Source organism: Motacilla alba, chromosome 2 (assembly GCF_015832195.1).
Source record: "Motacilla alba alba isolate MOTALB_02 chromosome 2, Motacilla_alba_V1.0_pri, whole genome shotgun sequence".
NCBI classification, from domain to species: Eukaryota; Metazoa; Chordata; class Aves; order Passeriformes; family Motacillidae; genus Motacilla; species Motacilla alba.
Window position 1 is genome coordinate 112828053 of NC_052017.1, and position 17800 is coordinate 112845852.

At 35.6% G+C, this 17800-nt stretch overlaps 1 protein-coding gene across 1 annotated transcript in view; it reads left to right on the forward strand.

The window, feature by feature from the left end:
- RP1 (RP1 axonemal microtubule associated) overlaps positions 1-17800 on the forward strand; it is a 166926-nt gene that overhangs the window by 53206 nt on the left and 95920 nt on the right. The window contains 3 exon segments of the mRNA XM_038126920.1: positions 1957-2015; positions 6368-6531; positions 15771-15996. Coding sequence (XP_037982848.1) covers positions 1957-2015; positions 6368-6531; positions 15771-15996 — 449 coding nt within the window.

Sequence of the window (17800 nt, forward strand, 5' to 3'; positions counted from 1 at the left end):
TCTTTACAGCATGGCCAGAGAGACAAATATGATGCCTGGAACTATTTTGAAAATGTTCCATTTAAGTTATTAAATAAGCATCTTCAAAATCAATTGATAAATACTTAATTTTGCATTTTTAGAAAAATATTGTAATCCCACTTTTGGAGTTTCCAGTTTACAGTCTCTCTCATGGGAATATGCATGACTCAAGTGAAATAAGGAAAGTGAAGAGAAACAATATGAATATGTGACAGAACACCAGAATAAATAACATTCAATTAATAATATTGAAAAAATGCACGTTGCCTAGTTATTTTGTCTGGATTTTAATGAATATGTTACATAACCGTGAAGAGCTTCTTGCAATTCTTGGTGTCACATCCTCAAAAACAGAAATAAAGATGTTTTCTCACCTTGATTAACTCTTTAAATCTGAGATTTTTCTTCAACTGGTAAGATACTTATAAATAGTAGTATAAGACTCAGGATTTCTCTGAGCAGATTTGGATGAAGACCAGCTGTTTTTGCTAGCTTCAGTTGCTACCTTAAAAAAATGTAGGTGAAATATTCTTTGTGTCATAGCTATCTCTAGTGAGCAATATGGCTTAGGAATGATAGATTGCAGGGCACTTTGCTGTGTTAATTCTGTGATAATTAACACCAGATGTTTATTATTCTGTGATAGAGAGTGTTAAAAAGAAACAAGTATTTCTTTTTTTAACATCCAACTTCTCTACAAGGAGACCTTTCCACTGAAAAGGGATTAAAATAAGTCAGTGGTGGGGATCAGGTGTAACTTCCATGTTTGCCAATATGTGCTTTATTCAAGGAGGGAGAAGGTTTTTGCTCTTCAGAATTCAGTAATCTTCAGCCTCACATTTATTTTATTTTACAGAGATATTTTCTGATACAGGAAACGAAAAAAGTTCTGTCTTTCTTCTCATTTAACCAAAGGAACATGATAATTTTATTTGTCTTAAAAACCTGGTAATAGTTTCTGAACTTCTGACATCTTCTCGATTTCAATCATACAGTATTTATTAGTTACTGATACCTTTTAGCATCTGGGATTTCAGAAGATACCTTTGCCATCAGTTTTTAGCAGAAGTGATAGAAATAAAGAGTTTAGTAAGAGAAAATTTAATTCTTAGGGAGCAGTTATTAAATGAATTTGCCAAGTGCTGTTTTCAAGACAAAAAATTGGAAACTTCGTAAGTTGCTCTGGACTATTCTTGCCCAGCTTGTATTGGAATCCCAATAGGCTTCATAGCAGAATGAATGATTTAGGTCATTCCTGGAGAGTCCATGGAAGTGGACTGAGAAAATAAAAAAACCCCAGCTTAGGAGATTGCTGCATTTATTTTCTGGAAAAAAGAGCTGATTTTTATGAAGGAAGAGGAAATAAAAGCTGTTGGTAATCCATGTTCCCAATGAAAAGTTTTCAAAATTATACATAGCCTAGGGTAACATGAATAGGAAACCTAAAGAATATTTTCCTTGATTTGTCCTTTTTTGAGACTCATTTACCTGTCCTCAATTTATAGGAGGAATAAGAGGAATAAGAAAGAGAAGTGTTTGGTTCTGTCTTCATTTTAATGCTGAACCGTAGTTTTAACAAATACTTCAACAGATACATATAAATTATACTTACCTCTGAATCCATAGTACTGAAAAAATCTTCTGTGCTATATTCTTCTGTTGAGCTATAGAAACAAGTAGTGCTATATGAGTCTCTTAATCTGATACAAGTGTATTTTACACCTACATAGCTCTTACTTTTGCACAAAAGAAATTTCTTTGTTGAGTCAAATAATTTCTACTGTAACATAAATCAAATACTAAAATGTTGGGAGTAGAGACCCATTGCTGTTAGGTGTATTCAGTATGAAAATCAGATATGGACCATTCACTTATATGATAATATAAATAAAAATTGATTCCTACCTGCTTTCTTATTTTCTTTCTTATTCTTAGGTGGCTTCCATTTATGTCTCAAGGTATAATCCATTCAGAAATTGAGCTGTATGCTCAAGGTAATCTTTATTGTAACTTTATGGAAGTAAGAACAATATTTAGTAATCTTTTTCCTCTGAAGAAATCTGGGCAGATTTTAAACTGTAAATATCAGAGTTAACTGATTTTGCAGCTTGCTTTCCTATATTTCTGAGAGAATGATTTATATAATTGGTAGAGGTGATAATGAGAAAGTAGTGAGGGAACGAATGAGAAAGAGTTTTCTGGTATTGGCTAGAAAAACCAAATGTCTTTTTGATCTCTTCTTCAAACCTTTCCTGTGATATTAAAGGAAAGATCCTTTATTAATGGATTTTTTTTCTGCAGAGTTTAAAAAAAATCAGCAGCTGAAAATGCAAGAAGCAAATGGTAAATACTGTTCTTGTTTTCTGATTTTAATGAAGACTTTCTGTTTCAAAACTAATTGCTTTACACATTTGTTGCCACTTGTATTTATTTTAAAACATTAATTATAGCACACTATTTGAACATTTCAGTAAACTCTGAACTTCACATTTTAATTTAATAAATAACTTTGTTTATACTTTCTTTTTATTCTGTCATTTTTCCTTCCATAATGTTATTTTTTTTTTGCTTCTTTGAAAAATTCATATTCTTCTAGTACTTACTGGTGATCTATCTTAATTTCAGTTTTTATAGTTAACATTTTAAAACAGGATTTATTTTCCTGGCCTATATATAGTTTTGTTCTGAACAATAGTTTTTCATTTACTGTTTTACTTGTGATTTCATATTTCCTCAGGTTGACTTTTCTGTCCTGGCAACCAGAGCAGATTAAATTTAACTTCTTAATACCACATTAGAATTTCTCAGCTATGAGAAGTGCTTCATGCTGTAGGATGAACAATGATCTAGAAGGCGTTGTGAGAAAGTTTGAAAATATTTATTCAAAATTTGTTGCATGGATCACAATATCTATGAAGACTCAAATATCTTGTCCTAAACCTTGTTCCAATGGCAAGTGGTTAACAATAAAATCTCTGCTCAGTTATTTTAGAAAACATATTAAAATCCTGGTGTGTTATAGGCTTTCTTTTGAGACACAAGTATCTTTGTCCTTCCTGCTTTCTGTGCTTTTTCCAGCATGCAGTAATTTGCTCTTTGTTCATCTTTCTTTGTGCTTGATCTGTTCCACACACCTCACTTTTGCATGGTCTGTCCTGAGAGATCTTCCCTTCCATAATTCAAATTCTCCACCTACGGCTGGGCCTGTGTCATTTAAGCTGTGCAAGTCTCAATCAGAGTAAGGCAGCCAGAAGTGTGTGAAACAAATAGCTTCTTGTTTGGAGCACTTGGTAAAACATGGATCAGTGGGAAAGAGACTTGAAATTGTTTATCCTATACCTAGATGGACTGCTCCAATTCCTGGTTTAGCAGTTGATCTTAGAGTTTGTTCACTTTCCTTTTTTTCCCATGAGCTTTTAAATACATTGCATTTTCTTTCTGTATCACTTCTTAAAAGCACCATAATTATTTTCCTAGAACTTTCTAATGTGTTGTAATGTTTCTAATAATATAGCAAATGGAAAAAAAACCCCACAAACCAAAATACATGTCTAGACAGTTATCAGTGGCAAGGTACCGCTTTTTGATGTCCTCAGAACCCCTGGTGATAGGCTGTACCTTTCCTCTATGTATGCTAAATGAACGTGATGTCACAACACCTTTGTCTGTATTCTTTTCCTCTCAAAGTGTGTTCCTGTTCAGTCATTAAGGAGCTATCAGTACTCTACCTCATCAGAACAACCCAGATTTTTATGCCAACAAGAATTATGTTTTTATAATAATTTTGTAATACTGTTCCCCTTTTCTATTTGAAAGCATGCAATGCACTGCAATGAGGATTTCTGGCATCAGAGATATTAGAAATTTAAGGACTATTTTCCTATACCCACATGATCTTTCAAACACAAGTCCTTTCTACTTCCAGAACAAAGGAACAAGCCTCAAAGTCAACATAGAGGAGTTTAAACCAAAACTCTTCTTAATTATGTTTTTGGGGAAGTTTGAGTCCCTACTTTACCTTCAGAGGGGTAGTTGTGTGCAAGATAGTTTATAGATACTAAACTTACACTTGCGAGGTTGGAGCTGAACTAGCTAGAAAATACAGCCTCAATAGTAACAACTGCATCATTTCAGATTTCTGAAATGATGAACAAAAGACAGGCTTTGAGAGGGTAATACAATAGAAAGGGCCATCAAAATCACTTGAGGCACAATTAATCACTGAACATGTCAAAAAGAAAATAAGTTTTACCTGCTTTAAAATGAGGATTTGTTTCTGAATGATGTTTGAAATTTTAGGAGGAGTAGTGGGTCATATTTTACTCCTTGTCTGCACCCTTCTTCATAAACTCTTGTAAGTCGAATTGTCCTTATTTTCCAGTCAAATGGTTCGAAGGAACTTGGTCTTTAAGAAATTAACACTATACTGTTAGAAAATGGAAAAGGCTGAATTTTTTGTGAACAAGTTCTTTTTCTATGATGTTGGGGGCCCTTGCCTTATGCTCTTTGTTTCCACCATCAATGCATAGAGGCTTTTCACTCTTCTAATTGATGTCTATCATTTTGTTTTCTGGTGCTTTTTTTTTTTTTTTATCAAGGAAGTGAGTCTATAGAGAAAGCTGTGAAGATGCAGATTTTCAAAGGCACAAAAGAGTTTCTTATAAGCTGGAGTCTGACAATTCTTAGTGAAAATTGGATGCTTCATTTCCTTTATGGAATTGTAGAATAATTTGGGTTGGAAGAAATCTTTAAAGATACTGTACAGCCCCTGACATGGATAGGGACATCTCCCAGTAGACCAGGTTTCTCAAAGCCTCATCCGACCTGGCTTCAAACACTTCCAGAGACGGGACATCCACAACTGTTCCAGTGTCTAACAATCCTTACTGTAAAAAAAAAAATAAAAAATTCTTCATGTCTTATTTAAATCTACCCTCTTTAAAACCACTCCCCCTTGACATGTCACTACATGTCATTGTAAAAAATCTTTGATTTTCTTTTAAGTCCCTTAATATATTGAAAGGCTGTCAATAAGGTCTACCTGCCTGGAACCTTCTGTTCTCCACGCTGAACAACAACCTTTTGTCACAGGAGAGGAGCTCCAGCCCCTAATAATTTTCATGGCCCTTCTCTGTGCCTGTTTCAACAGGTCCACATCCTTATTTTGTTGGGGAACCCAGAGCTGGATGCGTACTCCAGGTGGGGTCTCATCAGAGCAGAGTACAGGGGACAATTCCTTCCCTCAGTCTGTAGGCCAGGTTGATTGGACAGAACAAATGAGCTATTGCTGCTTTCTGAATTTCCAGCTGTGCATTTATGTGTATTTAAAATTCTATCACCTTCCCAAACCAGACATCAGCCAGACCTCTAAAGACTTGGAAAACAGGAAATCAGACTTCCTGCTCCAGTTCAATTTTCGTGGGGCAAATTACTGAGTGATAATGAGGCTGGCCCAAGATAAATACTTCTGTCAGACAACAGATTTAAATCATGCAGGCATTACCAGACAGCCTTCTACGAAGAAAACTGCAGTGTACTCCATGGCACTTATTTATAAGATGACTGGGGGCTGGTATTTCATTTGTTGTTTGCCTTGAACAGAAGGAATTTAAGTCGCTATGTGAAACTTGTTTCACACAGACAAAAGCTGCAATCAATGAGGGGTGGAGAAGCGTGCAATCCCATATTTTCAGATGTAGAAATGCATTTTACAATTATGTTCTTTTTAAAAATAAGAATTATATTAAGCTGCTTTTGAATATTTAAATAACATGTACATTTTATGGGAGCAGAGATGACATTTTAGTGTCAAGGAGCTCTATATAAAATGATTTTGTAATGAGTCTTAATCTAGTTTAGACTTTTCTACAAAACCTTTTTTTCCATGCTGATTTCAGTATCATGTCCCCATCCAGGCAAATGGAACTCTGTTGATGTATCATATCACCGTAAAATGAGAGGAATTGCACTCAATCACGATGCTTTGACGTTTTTCATGTTGCCTTTCTTGGTTATACTGTTGTCATAATCCAAATTCTGGATGGTGGTCTGCTTCTGTGTTGACCCTCAGGGTTATCACTACAAATCTCACTTAGCTCTTTGTTCATATTTCTGTCTTTAGTGCAGTAAACGTCCTCAATCCTTGATCCATAACTTGCTTAAGATGAGTTTGAATGATGTAGTATTTGGCCAATCCTCTGTTGACTCTTCTGACATCATTACCTTTTAGGTGCAGTGTAGTCACAGTCCTTGGGCCAAACTATGCTTTCATTTACATCTTTCAAGCAAACTGCTTCATATAAGTAACATTTTAAAAAGCATTTAAATTAATTTTTTTACTTTACAGAAGGAGACTGGAAGATAACTGTAGTCACTGGGGATTTTGAAACATCTGGCACAACAGCAACAGTATTCCTTTATGCTTATGGAGAAAACAAAGCTTCTGGTCCTATTATTTTGGGATCTGGGAAACAGCAGCTGTTTAATCCCAACAGAGAAGATACATTTAAGGTACAGTATGGCTGGTATATGAACACAAGAGAATTCAAAACAAATGCAAAGTAGCTTTTCTCAAAACTAGATAATAGAGATAATAAAGAAGACTAAAAGAAACATGTAAGGATGATTAAGTATTTCTGAGGGAGCGGCTGACTTTTGCAACTCTGAGTTTTGAATCAGGAAATGTGCTCACAGCTGCATGGGGCAGATGTGTCTCTCAGAATCTGCTTCATACTTGCATCTTCTTAATGCGCTAGTTTACACTAGATGTTCATTTGAAGAAGTAAAAAAAAACTTTCTTTGCATTTATGTATTAAGATAGTCTTGGTTATGGTTTGTGTTGCATATCCATCTTTGGAAGGGTCCACCGTGAATTCTTCCACAAACTTCCTCAGACTTCCACTGAAGCCTACTCTTGTGTGAACTTTTTATTGGAGAAAGCAAGAAAGAAAGCGGGGGGGGGAAGGGTGGCTAGAAACTAGAGGTAAATCACATAGATTAAGTTAACTCATGTGAATTAAACTAATGTTGTCCTGTTCCTCCAAGCAAATGGAGATATTTCTCTCAGCTGACAAAAGAGTCTCTGAGATGTGCTTCAGAAACATGACATTTCTTGGGGCTTCTACAAGATCCTGTAATTCCTGCCATTTTCTCTACTTCATGCTGTTCCTCGGTTAGGACTGTACCTTTTGCAGTAGTCAAATCTGTGATATGTCACTTAGGTTTAAATAATTTATGCACAATAAACAGATGATAGGGAATCAGTGACAGATAGGACAGAAAGTATCTTTTGATACCAAAATCAGCCAGACAGAAACTTTCTAGCACAGTTTTTAAAAAAGGAAGTGTTAACTGATGAAGAGTGCTTGAAGAGACCAGCATAATATAATGGAAAAAATAAAACACAGTCATGCCTCACAAAAACAATCAAAATACCATATAATTTCAAAATCCCTGTAGTCACACATGCAACCATAAGAAATCACAGAGAAATGGCCCACAAAAAGAGAATGAGACTGAACTGTACTGGCTTGTCTTAATAAAAAATCAAGAATAGTAGTCTGATAGACAGCACAGTTAACTGTGTAGTAACTTGGATATGTAAAAGTATACAATGACTATTAAGTAAAATTAAAAATAATGAAAAAAGAAAGTTAATAAAACTTGAGTAAATCAGCTGGTGCTCCTTTATAGCCTCCTGAGATTTAATTCTAGAACTTAACTTGAGTGTTGCTTCTATTGCTTTATAAAGCAAGTGTAACTTCATTAACCTTGGCTATCTCTGATTAAGGTTTGTGTAAATGAAATTTAAAACTGGCCAAAGTCCATTGTAATGCAGGTATAATGTAACAAGGTTATTACCCTTAGAGATTTCCATATGATGGCAGTACATGAATTTAATTGAAGGTAATTTACAATTGTGTGATGGGGACAGTTCTTGTTTCTGACTGGGGTCCTGGGTTCTAGGTTTCCTCAAGACAGTCATACGTACTCTGCACAGCATTTTCTCTTGCGGCTTAGCAATTTTTCCTACCAGATGGGTATGTCAAGGATAAGCAATATGGGAGCAGGAAAAAAACAGAATTAAATCTGATGGATTTCCTTTTCTGCTCTGAATTGTCCCTGTGTGCTCAAAGAAAATACTTCTGGCCTGTGGATTTCTGCTTCTGTTACTATTCAGGCATAGTTTTTAGGGCATCATTTTTCTGTTGAGAGTCATTCCTTCTTCAGTAGAGGAATATCAATCTACCATAAGTTACAGCTTTCATCACAACGCTGATCAGTTTCCTTCATCTTTCTCTGGTGTCATCACAGCCCCTGAGTATTTCTCAGTATTTCAAAAACACTGATTTTGGCAGAACACTGGGTTCCTCAAGATGCTAGAGCCTTAATTGTATTGTAAATTATATTCTCTGGAGCCCTGTATTCTGCATCATCATTCTTTGAAACATGCCGAATTATCTCTCATGACTGTACACACTGTTTGATAAAGAAATTATTTTAAAAATATTCTTTTAATGTCTGGTCATGCTAAATATTCCCTTCTGTGTCAAAGAGAACTAAGCATAAGACTGTAAGCCTATTATCTTCTGTAAAAACCAGCTGCAATCTCTCAATTTTTATTACTTCCATACATAATAATTCCATACCTTCGGGTACAAGTTTTGCTGTTCTAGTAATAATGGAGCCAGCAAAAACACTGACAGGTTCAGTAGCTGTGCTTTCAAAATACATCTTGCCTTAGTGATAGTGACAGGACATAGCATTTCTCTAACAAGAATTTGTCCATGATTTGCTTTGTGAATGAGCTTCATAATCATCTTTTCCATCTTTTTAGGGTGGTGTTGGTCTTAAGAATCTCAACACATTGTCAATTAAAAAAAAAAAAAAAAACCTCTAAATTAAACTACTAGAAATGCTGGAATTTTTCCTAAGAAATCTTCAAAATCTTCAGTTTAACCTTAGATTATATTTTGGGATTGGTGGCTGTCTTTGTAAGGAAGGTAGCTGTTCCATGTTTGCAAGTACAGAACATGAAGTATGCATGATATTTTAGGAGCATTGGAAACTGAAATCTATCCCTGGTGTGATTTTTGCTGCATGAGCTCATTTTTCAAACTTTTAAAGCTGGTGCCACATCCATTTACACAATTTGGAGTTTGTTCATCCACATAAACAATCCTTTAAACACTCTATGGTCTAGGGTAAATACCAGAAAGTAATATAGGGAGATGAAAAGCAGGGCTCTTATAATACTTGAAGAGATACTTAATACTATAAAGCTTAATAAACAGTGTTCCCATGATGAGGCTGCTAAAGTGCTGCCATTTTCCTTCCTCTTTCACTGTACTTTGTTAGGAGTTGTGTTCATCAGCTGCACCTTCATGCTGTACTGCATCTCAAGAAAGTGCTATACTTAGAACTTTATCTGTTGTTTTTCATTTTGTTTTCCTCCTGTTTAATAAAATTATCAGTAATTTTAAATAACTTATACATGAATAATTAAAAGTCCTTTCTTTGGAATCAGTCCTAAAGACTCTAAGAATCTGCTGTGTTTCACTGTGACTCTTTCATTCTTGTATTCTGGATCCACAGTCATTCTTTCATCAGTCAAAACTGAGATCTCCAAAGTAAAAGGAGAAGCAGTGAGAAGAAAACGAAACGTTGCAAAAATAGGTTGAAACAAATCCATTTTCATGCTTTTGCTCATGATGTTCAAATAAAAGAGGCTGAAATGAGCTCAGTTAGAATCCTTCCAGAGTGGGAAGATTGCAAAAGCGAACAGAAGCACTGATGTAGCTATCCACACTCTTCACCATGGGACTAACAATGCCTAAAAGCTGGACACTGCTTAGGTCCTGCTACTTTCCAGCTGTCCCTGTTTTCTACAATGACCATTTAGGCCCAGAAAAAGTTGAATAAAACTTAGAGAAGCCCAGGCTTTAGTCATATCTGCTTAAGGCAGCATAAAACAGTCATACCCATTCCTGTTACTCCGCTTGAAATTGTCACTGTCTGTGAAATGCATATGATAACAAGATGAACCTCATCCCTTGCTGAGATAAAAGGGAGAAGTATGTAAAATTATCTTCATCAGCTACAGGCTGTACATTAAACAAAATTTAGCTTATTCCAAGAAACAACACAGGATTGTAAAGAGCTCACAAAAAATCTTGGAGAAAAAAACCTCAGCCTATCCCATCTTCAAGAATGTGGTGTCTCCTGTTCAGTAATTAGACAATATGTACTGCAGTATCAAGTGTATGATATACATACACACACACACACACACACATATATATATATATATATATATATATATATATATAAATATTTTACTTCCTGTTGGCATAATTTGATTAACCCCATAGTAAAAGTGAAGTTCTTCCAGAGCTTGAGTGCACTGGAAAGACACTGTGCAATGAGCAGTATTTGTTTACCCAATCTATTTTTGTGACCGAAGCAAGCATAAAGTAGGAAAAAAATAATACTGATCTTTGTGTGGCCTTTAATCCTATTCCTTACGTGTCTGTATACACTACTTTACTTTGCATAACTCCATTGTTATGTTTATGTGTGGGCACCTGTGACATATTCTAGTTCTTGAGTTAGAGTGTAACTGTGCCAAGTTTTTTGAGCACAATTAAGAAATTGAATTCAGACATCTGGAAAAAGCAATCAGCATGGATGGACCCTTGTACTGTACTGGTATAATAGTTATTGTATTTTTGGCAACAGTTATTAGCTGCATGTTCACAATTAAAAAATCTTATCTACTTCCAAAGATTTCTCTGTTGTATGCTGATGCTCTGGAAGTTAAACTAATGCAATCAATGATTTTTCTTTCTTTTGGGAATCCAACTGCTGTACATGTCTTCTCTGAAATTCTGTTAATGAAGTGGCCTTACATGAAATTAATAACTGTCTGTCAAGCACATTCTCTGGTGGGTGTGTTAGACATTAGGATTTTGGTGCAGCTGCATCTGAAGTGTTGTTTTATCCAAGTGATTTTCATGCTAGTCTGAGTTTATCTCAAAGAGAGTGCAGGATACTCTCTGCACAACAGAAGAACAGTGAAATTATTTTGCTTATTCTAGTAAATAAAAGAGAAATGGAGTAATTACATGTATTTTCCCCATCCTTTTATTGAAGTACCTTTCCACTGAACCTTTTCTTGTTCAGACAAGGAACTTCACTTTTCACTTAGTTAAACATCTTAAGTACATGAAAATAGGTCATACTGACTCCATTCAAAATATCACAGGTATGCTGGGGACCAAAAAGTGTATTTGCATGGCTCGTTTAGAAATGGAATTGAATTTAGTCCTTGCATCCTCTTTAGGTATAACTTCTTGCTGATAAACCTGGATTTAGGTTATGCTTAAAAACAAATGATAAAATATGAGCTTTGTTAAGCTTCAATTTCAAAAAGTAAGGCCAAGTTGTCAAACACATGATTTAATGAAAATGTTCCCATTGCCTATGGTAAGAAGATTATTTAGTCCTATAAATAGTAGCAATGAGCAAAGCATATAGGTGTATTGTTTAGCAGGTCAGTCTAGTTTAACTGCTTGCAAACATTTAGAATATGACCAAATCAAAGACCCTGTGTGTGAAAACATGGCCCTTTTGAAAGTGGTGGGCAGTTTTTTCAATAATTTGTACTGGTACTTGTGCAATGAAATATGATACGTTGAACATATTATTACCTGTAACGGTGAAGAAAAATGCTACAAAGGCAGTAGAATTACCACTATCATTGTAGTCACAATGATATTTTTAAGTTTATTAAATGCTGGAAGTCTGTCACATAAGCAAGGTCTATATGAGGCCCATCGCCTTTAGAGTTTATTACAGGACTTAACACAAACTGGTTAATGCAGCAGGAGTTCCACAATCTTAGGAATGTAACCAAAAAGTTAACTGAAGATGGTGACTCAGGTGTTTTGCAAACTCTTTTTCTGGGAAGAGGTTAGCATTTGTAGAAGATTTCTCTAACAGGTCATCCCTAAGAAGATCATCATACCTGATGTCTATGGTGTCTAGATCCCTTTACCTCAATCTGTGTTTCCATGCCCTTGCTTATGACCTCTGCAGTTTAGGTTTTGTGTTCTATGGGTGGCTGATGTAAGCCACAGCATATTGGAATTTGAATTTCCCTCCATGTCCAAACTCTATTACATCATTACAATTCATAATTTTTGATATCTCAATTGAATTTTAGAGAAGTAGCCACTAACACAAAATGAGGAGAACATTTTAGAAAAAAAAATAAAGAATTTTGGAGTTGTGCCTTTTTCTGAGGATCTCAAAATTTATGAAGAGAGAATTGCTATGTCCCTGTAAAAGACATGTAAATGTTGTCCTTGTATGGTTGAGAAAGTGGAGCAAAATGGACTTGTGAATTTTGTAGTTTCTCAGGAAACCTAAAGCAAATCCAGGAATAGAATCTAGCTGCCTGATTTTCAGAGCAATGCTTTAGTCCTGGAACTCATCCTTTCCTCTTAGGACATCTATTGCAGGCCTATCAGAATGGCTGTTTCCACATAAAAAGGAATGTTACTTTGCAGCTTTAGTGCTGGAACATCGTAGAGCAGCCAGACCGCAGGTTTTGTAAGCACGTTGTTAACAAGGGTGACAAAGTCAACTTTGTTTACAACTTTTTACAGAACATTCTGGCTGTGAAAGTAGATTTCTAAATGCCAGGTTGTGTTCAAGTCATGCAGAAGTTCAAGGCAATTTATTCAACACAGGGAAGAAAGAAGCAACCTCAAGACACTGTTTATGTTGTCAAAAGAATATCGTTAGCTCTACTGTGTTATGAGAATATTTTCCTCTGCATTTCACAGCAAGAGCAAATTTTGACACACATTTGACGGGATTCCAATTGACAAAAAATAACATGTTAGCAAGTCAATACCAATGAGAAACCAATGCTATATCTGATCTGACATCAAGACAAATTGTTCCAAGCCCCAAATATGCAACTGGTACTGAAAATAAGTTTCTAATTGTATTATATGTCTTTCAGAACATCATATACATTTGATTTCCCCTCTGCCATTGCCTAGTTCCTACCTAAGAATAAACATGACTTTTCTCCCCCAAGGTCACTAATAAACAATTATTCAGAAAAATAATATTATGCAAAAATTATAAGCATATTACCAAGCCTGTTATCAAATGGGCAGTGTTCTGTGTTTTGATTTTTGAGACTTTTCAGACTCAGAAATATGCCATTATCTGTAAGTCCAGCATAGTTTATCATATAAAAACCTCTTATTTTGTAAGTCAATTAGACAAGAATGCTTGATGCTGTTTCTCCCCTTAGCTGAAAGCAATCAAATATATTTGACTTGAAACTTTGGGAAAATTCCCTTTAGCACATGGTCATAACTTCCTTTCTTTGATTATATCATAACTGCTTTTAGAGTGTGAATGTTAGGGAGGGATAGGAAGTGTAGAAAGACACAAGGACATATATATTTAGAGATGCTGAGCAGGACTTGAACAAATATAATTGAACTAGTTGCAACTAGATACATCTCCCGGAGAAACCTAAAGGTCTGGACAGAGCTTTCTGTTCTCTACCTTGAAACTTCATTTGATTAGGTTTGATGGATTGCTCTCTTGCTTATCCAGTAGCAGGAAGTCCCTGCATGCTGATATGGTGACGAACGGCCTTCATAATTTCCCTCTCTTTTTTCAAATTGCCTTTCTTTTCTTTTTTCTTTTCTTTCTTTCCCCCCCAACCTTTTTTTTGGTCAGCTCACCTACATATGCATATTTTTGTGATATTTTCTCTGGTTGTATCAGTTGTCTGCCAAAGATCATCTACTGTGCAGGTGGCAGGTTGAGGGAGGTGATTCTTTCCCTCTGTTCTGCTCTTGTGGGACCCCACCTGGAGCGCTGCATCCAGCTCTAGGGCCTCCAGCACAAGAAGGAAATGGATCTGCTGGAGCACAGCAGGAGGAGAAGGACCAGAAGGACATGTTCATGGTCTTTGCATGGGAATTCACCTGGAAACATATCTCACATCTTAGACCTCCTTCTGGAACAACAACAAAAAAAATCCTCTTTAGCATAATATGATAAATCAATATAATTTAAAAAGTCTTAGCTTCACTTTTGAGCCAACTCATACGATACACACTATAACTCACATTATCTATATAAAATAGATATGCAAGATTTGCTTTATCAGTGTTTCAGTTTGCTTCATAGCCAAATGACTGATTAGCTGCTTCAAAAATTGAAAGGGGCTCTTTAATATTAGTTTCCTGGTCCTGACCAAGAATCATGGTAATAATAATTGCATACAATAATCCGTGAGGGCTGTGATGCTTCTCTTTCAACAGGGATTAAGCCAGAATTTAATCACGGACATAAGATCACAAGGTATCAGTGTTTTATTTACAAAATTTCCTTCTAACACTTCTGCACCACAAATAGCAGCCAGTGCCTCTGTCTTGGGAGAGCACCATCTTTGTTGTTCACCGACACCATACCCTACTCAGTTTGCAATAAAGGTTGAGAGTTCTAATATAATTTTATGTTTATTTTAGAGGTAATCTTAGCAGTCTCTTGCTTGCTGCAGAGGTCTCTGTTTTGCAGTTGGGTGGCATTTATTAGGGCAACTTAGCCTATGTCCCGGCTACATTTGTGGCTAGTGTCAGAGTGCTTTTTTTATCTATTGTAATTTCACTGTGAGTATTAAGAGCATATCTTTGAGGTACATGGTTTTATTGCATTAAGGCTATAATTGTATCTTCAGTTGGCACATCTTACTTTAACATACTGTTTTAATATAGCAAAACCTACTACAATGGTCATAAGTATGTTCAGACTTTTTACTACTAGCATACATGTCATGCCCTCAGCCTGTGAGACTGAATTGTGCCAGGCTTGCCTCAGGGATGTTTGTTTCCTTTTTTCCTTTCTGTTTTGATGTGAAATAGTACAAAATTTCTATAATAGTAAAGGAAGCAACTCTTTTTTGTTCTTTTTTACTTGGTGTTTTTTTTCCCAATTACCATGACCTTTCAAATACAACACTGATAAAAAAAAGTTAAAGAAATAAAAGTTGAAAGTGGTTAACCCTGCTTTTGTGCTTTGATTCCTGCCACCAGAATTGCCCAAAATACTTCTGTGACCCAAAACATAGTGGCTCTTATTTCAAGGCTGAAGTATTCAATGCGACATAGCCATGTTTTATTGTTTAAATTTGCTGCAGTGTAGCATCAGCACTCACAGAAACAGTTAACCCTGGCACCAGAGCACAAAAAAGAGGAGTCAATGAGGAAAGTAGCAGACTGATAAGTGGTAGGAATAGATAACAGGGCTCTGCTGATGGTAACTGTATGGACTTGTATGATTTGGTGTAGCAATGACTGAACTTAGCTCTGCTTGTTAAAGGATTTGTCTAGGAATAGAGATTTACATTATAACACCAGAAAATGGATTCCTTGAAGAGGTCTAGAAACAGATTGGATTCTCTGAGCCCTTTACTCACTTTAAATAATGCGGTAATAAAGTCAATAAAATTACACTTGCAGACTACTCCACATGTTTTCACTCTTTGTCTCTGGGATTCATTGTATTTTAAGGCTTAGCTTTCTAACAAAACTCATTACTCTTGACTATGCTAGCTGCACATTTAGCTTGCATGCCCAGTATAAGAAGGATGGCTAAAGATAACAGTGTAATTTGTTATTAAAATCTGGATTCTTTTTTTAACTTTTTTTTTGCAGATTAGTCTCAGAGACCTTGGGCAGCTAAATAAAATCCGCATTGGCCTTGACAACTCTGGAAATGATCCCAGCTGGTACCTGGAGGAAGTCAAGCTTGAAAGAGTAGTCCCTGTTTCTGCTGAAGAGATTTGTCTCCCCATAGAGAGCTGGCTTTCCAAAGACAAGGATGAAGGTGATACGTGGAGAGAAGTGGCAATAAGAAACTCTGCAGGGGAGCTTTTGCCATGTACGTGCTCAGTATTTTAGATCGTGTGTTCACTAACCATATCCTGTGAGTATATGACATGTTTTCATGTTTCCTCCAGAGCAACAAGAGCCCTCCTGCCCAAAAGCCAGTGTAACCATGAAGCAACATTTTCCAGACATTTTCTAGCTCCAGGAGAGGGAAGTGATCCTTTAACTCCACTCCTTTCCTTCCCAAAATCAGAATAATAGCTGTGGCCAGGGCATCCCTCCCAATAAAATGTTTGATTTCTCAGAGTGCTCATACGTCACTGGTAAATACTGCTCTTTAGAGAAAGACAGGGTAGGAAATCAAGGTATGTAATGTCATGTGATATCCAGTTCCTTTTAGCAAGTTTGAGATCATCCTTTCTTGTCCTGCATAAAACATGCTTTACCAGAAATCCATGATCTGAATCATCGCACACGTGTTTTTGAAATCAGGCTTCAGCCACAGCCATTCACATAGTAATTGTTAGCTGCAGGGTGACACCTTGGAACTTCAAAGTTTATGACAGCTTTGATGCACTTTGTTCCATTGAAGTGAAGTGGGAAATAGCCCACCATATAAAATTATTTTAAAAGTCCTGGGACTTTACGGAAGAATAGGGATTCAGTATAATCACTATGTGTGTTTTTTTTTTTTTTTTTAAATAGATTCCCTTCACACTAATAGAATGACAACAATGCAGCTGTTGGCCAATAATGTCTGACAGTGATAGGTCTTACCTATAGTAATAGGTAATATTACTATAATAATAGGTAATACTATTATTACTATAGTAATAGGTAATACTTACCTATATAGTGATAGGTGCTACCATTTAGTAAATTAGATTCAAGCTGATGGAGTGAGTTTTGCAAGGTATCTGGGATTTAACATAAAAAAGATCATGTATTTAATGACAATCAAATAATTTCAGAGGAAAATATCACAGAAGTGAAAACCCTTAAGTCAAAAGAATATAGCTCTCTGAAAAAAATATTAGGACTATGATATGTGAATATCTTATTGCAGAGGACAGATGATGTTGAAAAACATGTTTGAGCAAACTCACATTTCTGCTTTGCTCTTTTTTGCTTTTTATTTTTCTTTTTGCCAAATAGTTATTAATCTCAATAAGAGATTTCAAAAAATGGGACTGATGAACCAAGGATGAACCAAGTTTCATGATCATTGACAAGTACCACAGTACCATATGCCACTCACAGTGACATATATGTCATTTACTGGTGCACTAGAAAAACAGTGCAGAAACCAATTAATTTGTACAAACAATCAATTCAGCATTAATAATTCAAATCTGCATTATGCAATCTGAAAAGCATATTCATGGAAAAGTACTAATATTCTGGTCAGTGCAGTCTCTCTATATATTTATATATAAAAGATCAAATCAGTTCTATCAAATGCTGGAAATATCTTTAAAACAGTACATTTATGGTCTTTTTTCATTGTATTACTGCATATTTCCTTGTATTTGCAGGAACATTATTAAATTATATATTTCAAGGGTGTAAGAAAAGATACATTTCCAAAAGAACTTGGAAATTTCTCAAAAATTTAAGTTTTACTAATTAGTTATTGATTTTAGGAACATTTAAATTGAACATCAATACAAACTCAGCAAGGAGCCTAAAGGATTTCCTATTTATTTTCTCAAGAACAAGAAAATGAAACACTATCCATTTTCATTTCCCATTTAAAAGCTAATTGCTTACAACTACTGAGCAAGCCACATCAAGTCACTTTCTCCAGCAGAAGAAACTACGTGCTGGTAATTACTTAATGAGGATTTGATATGATT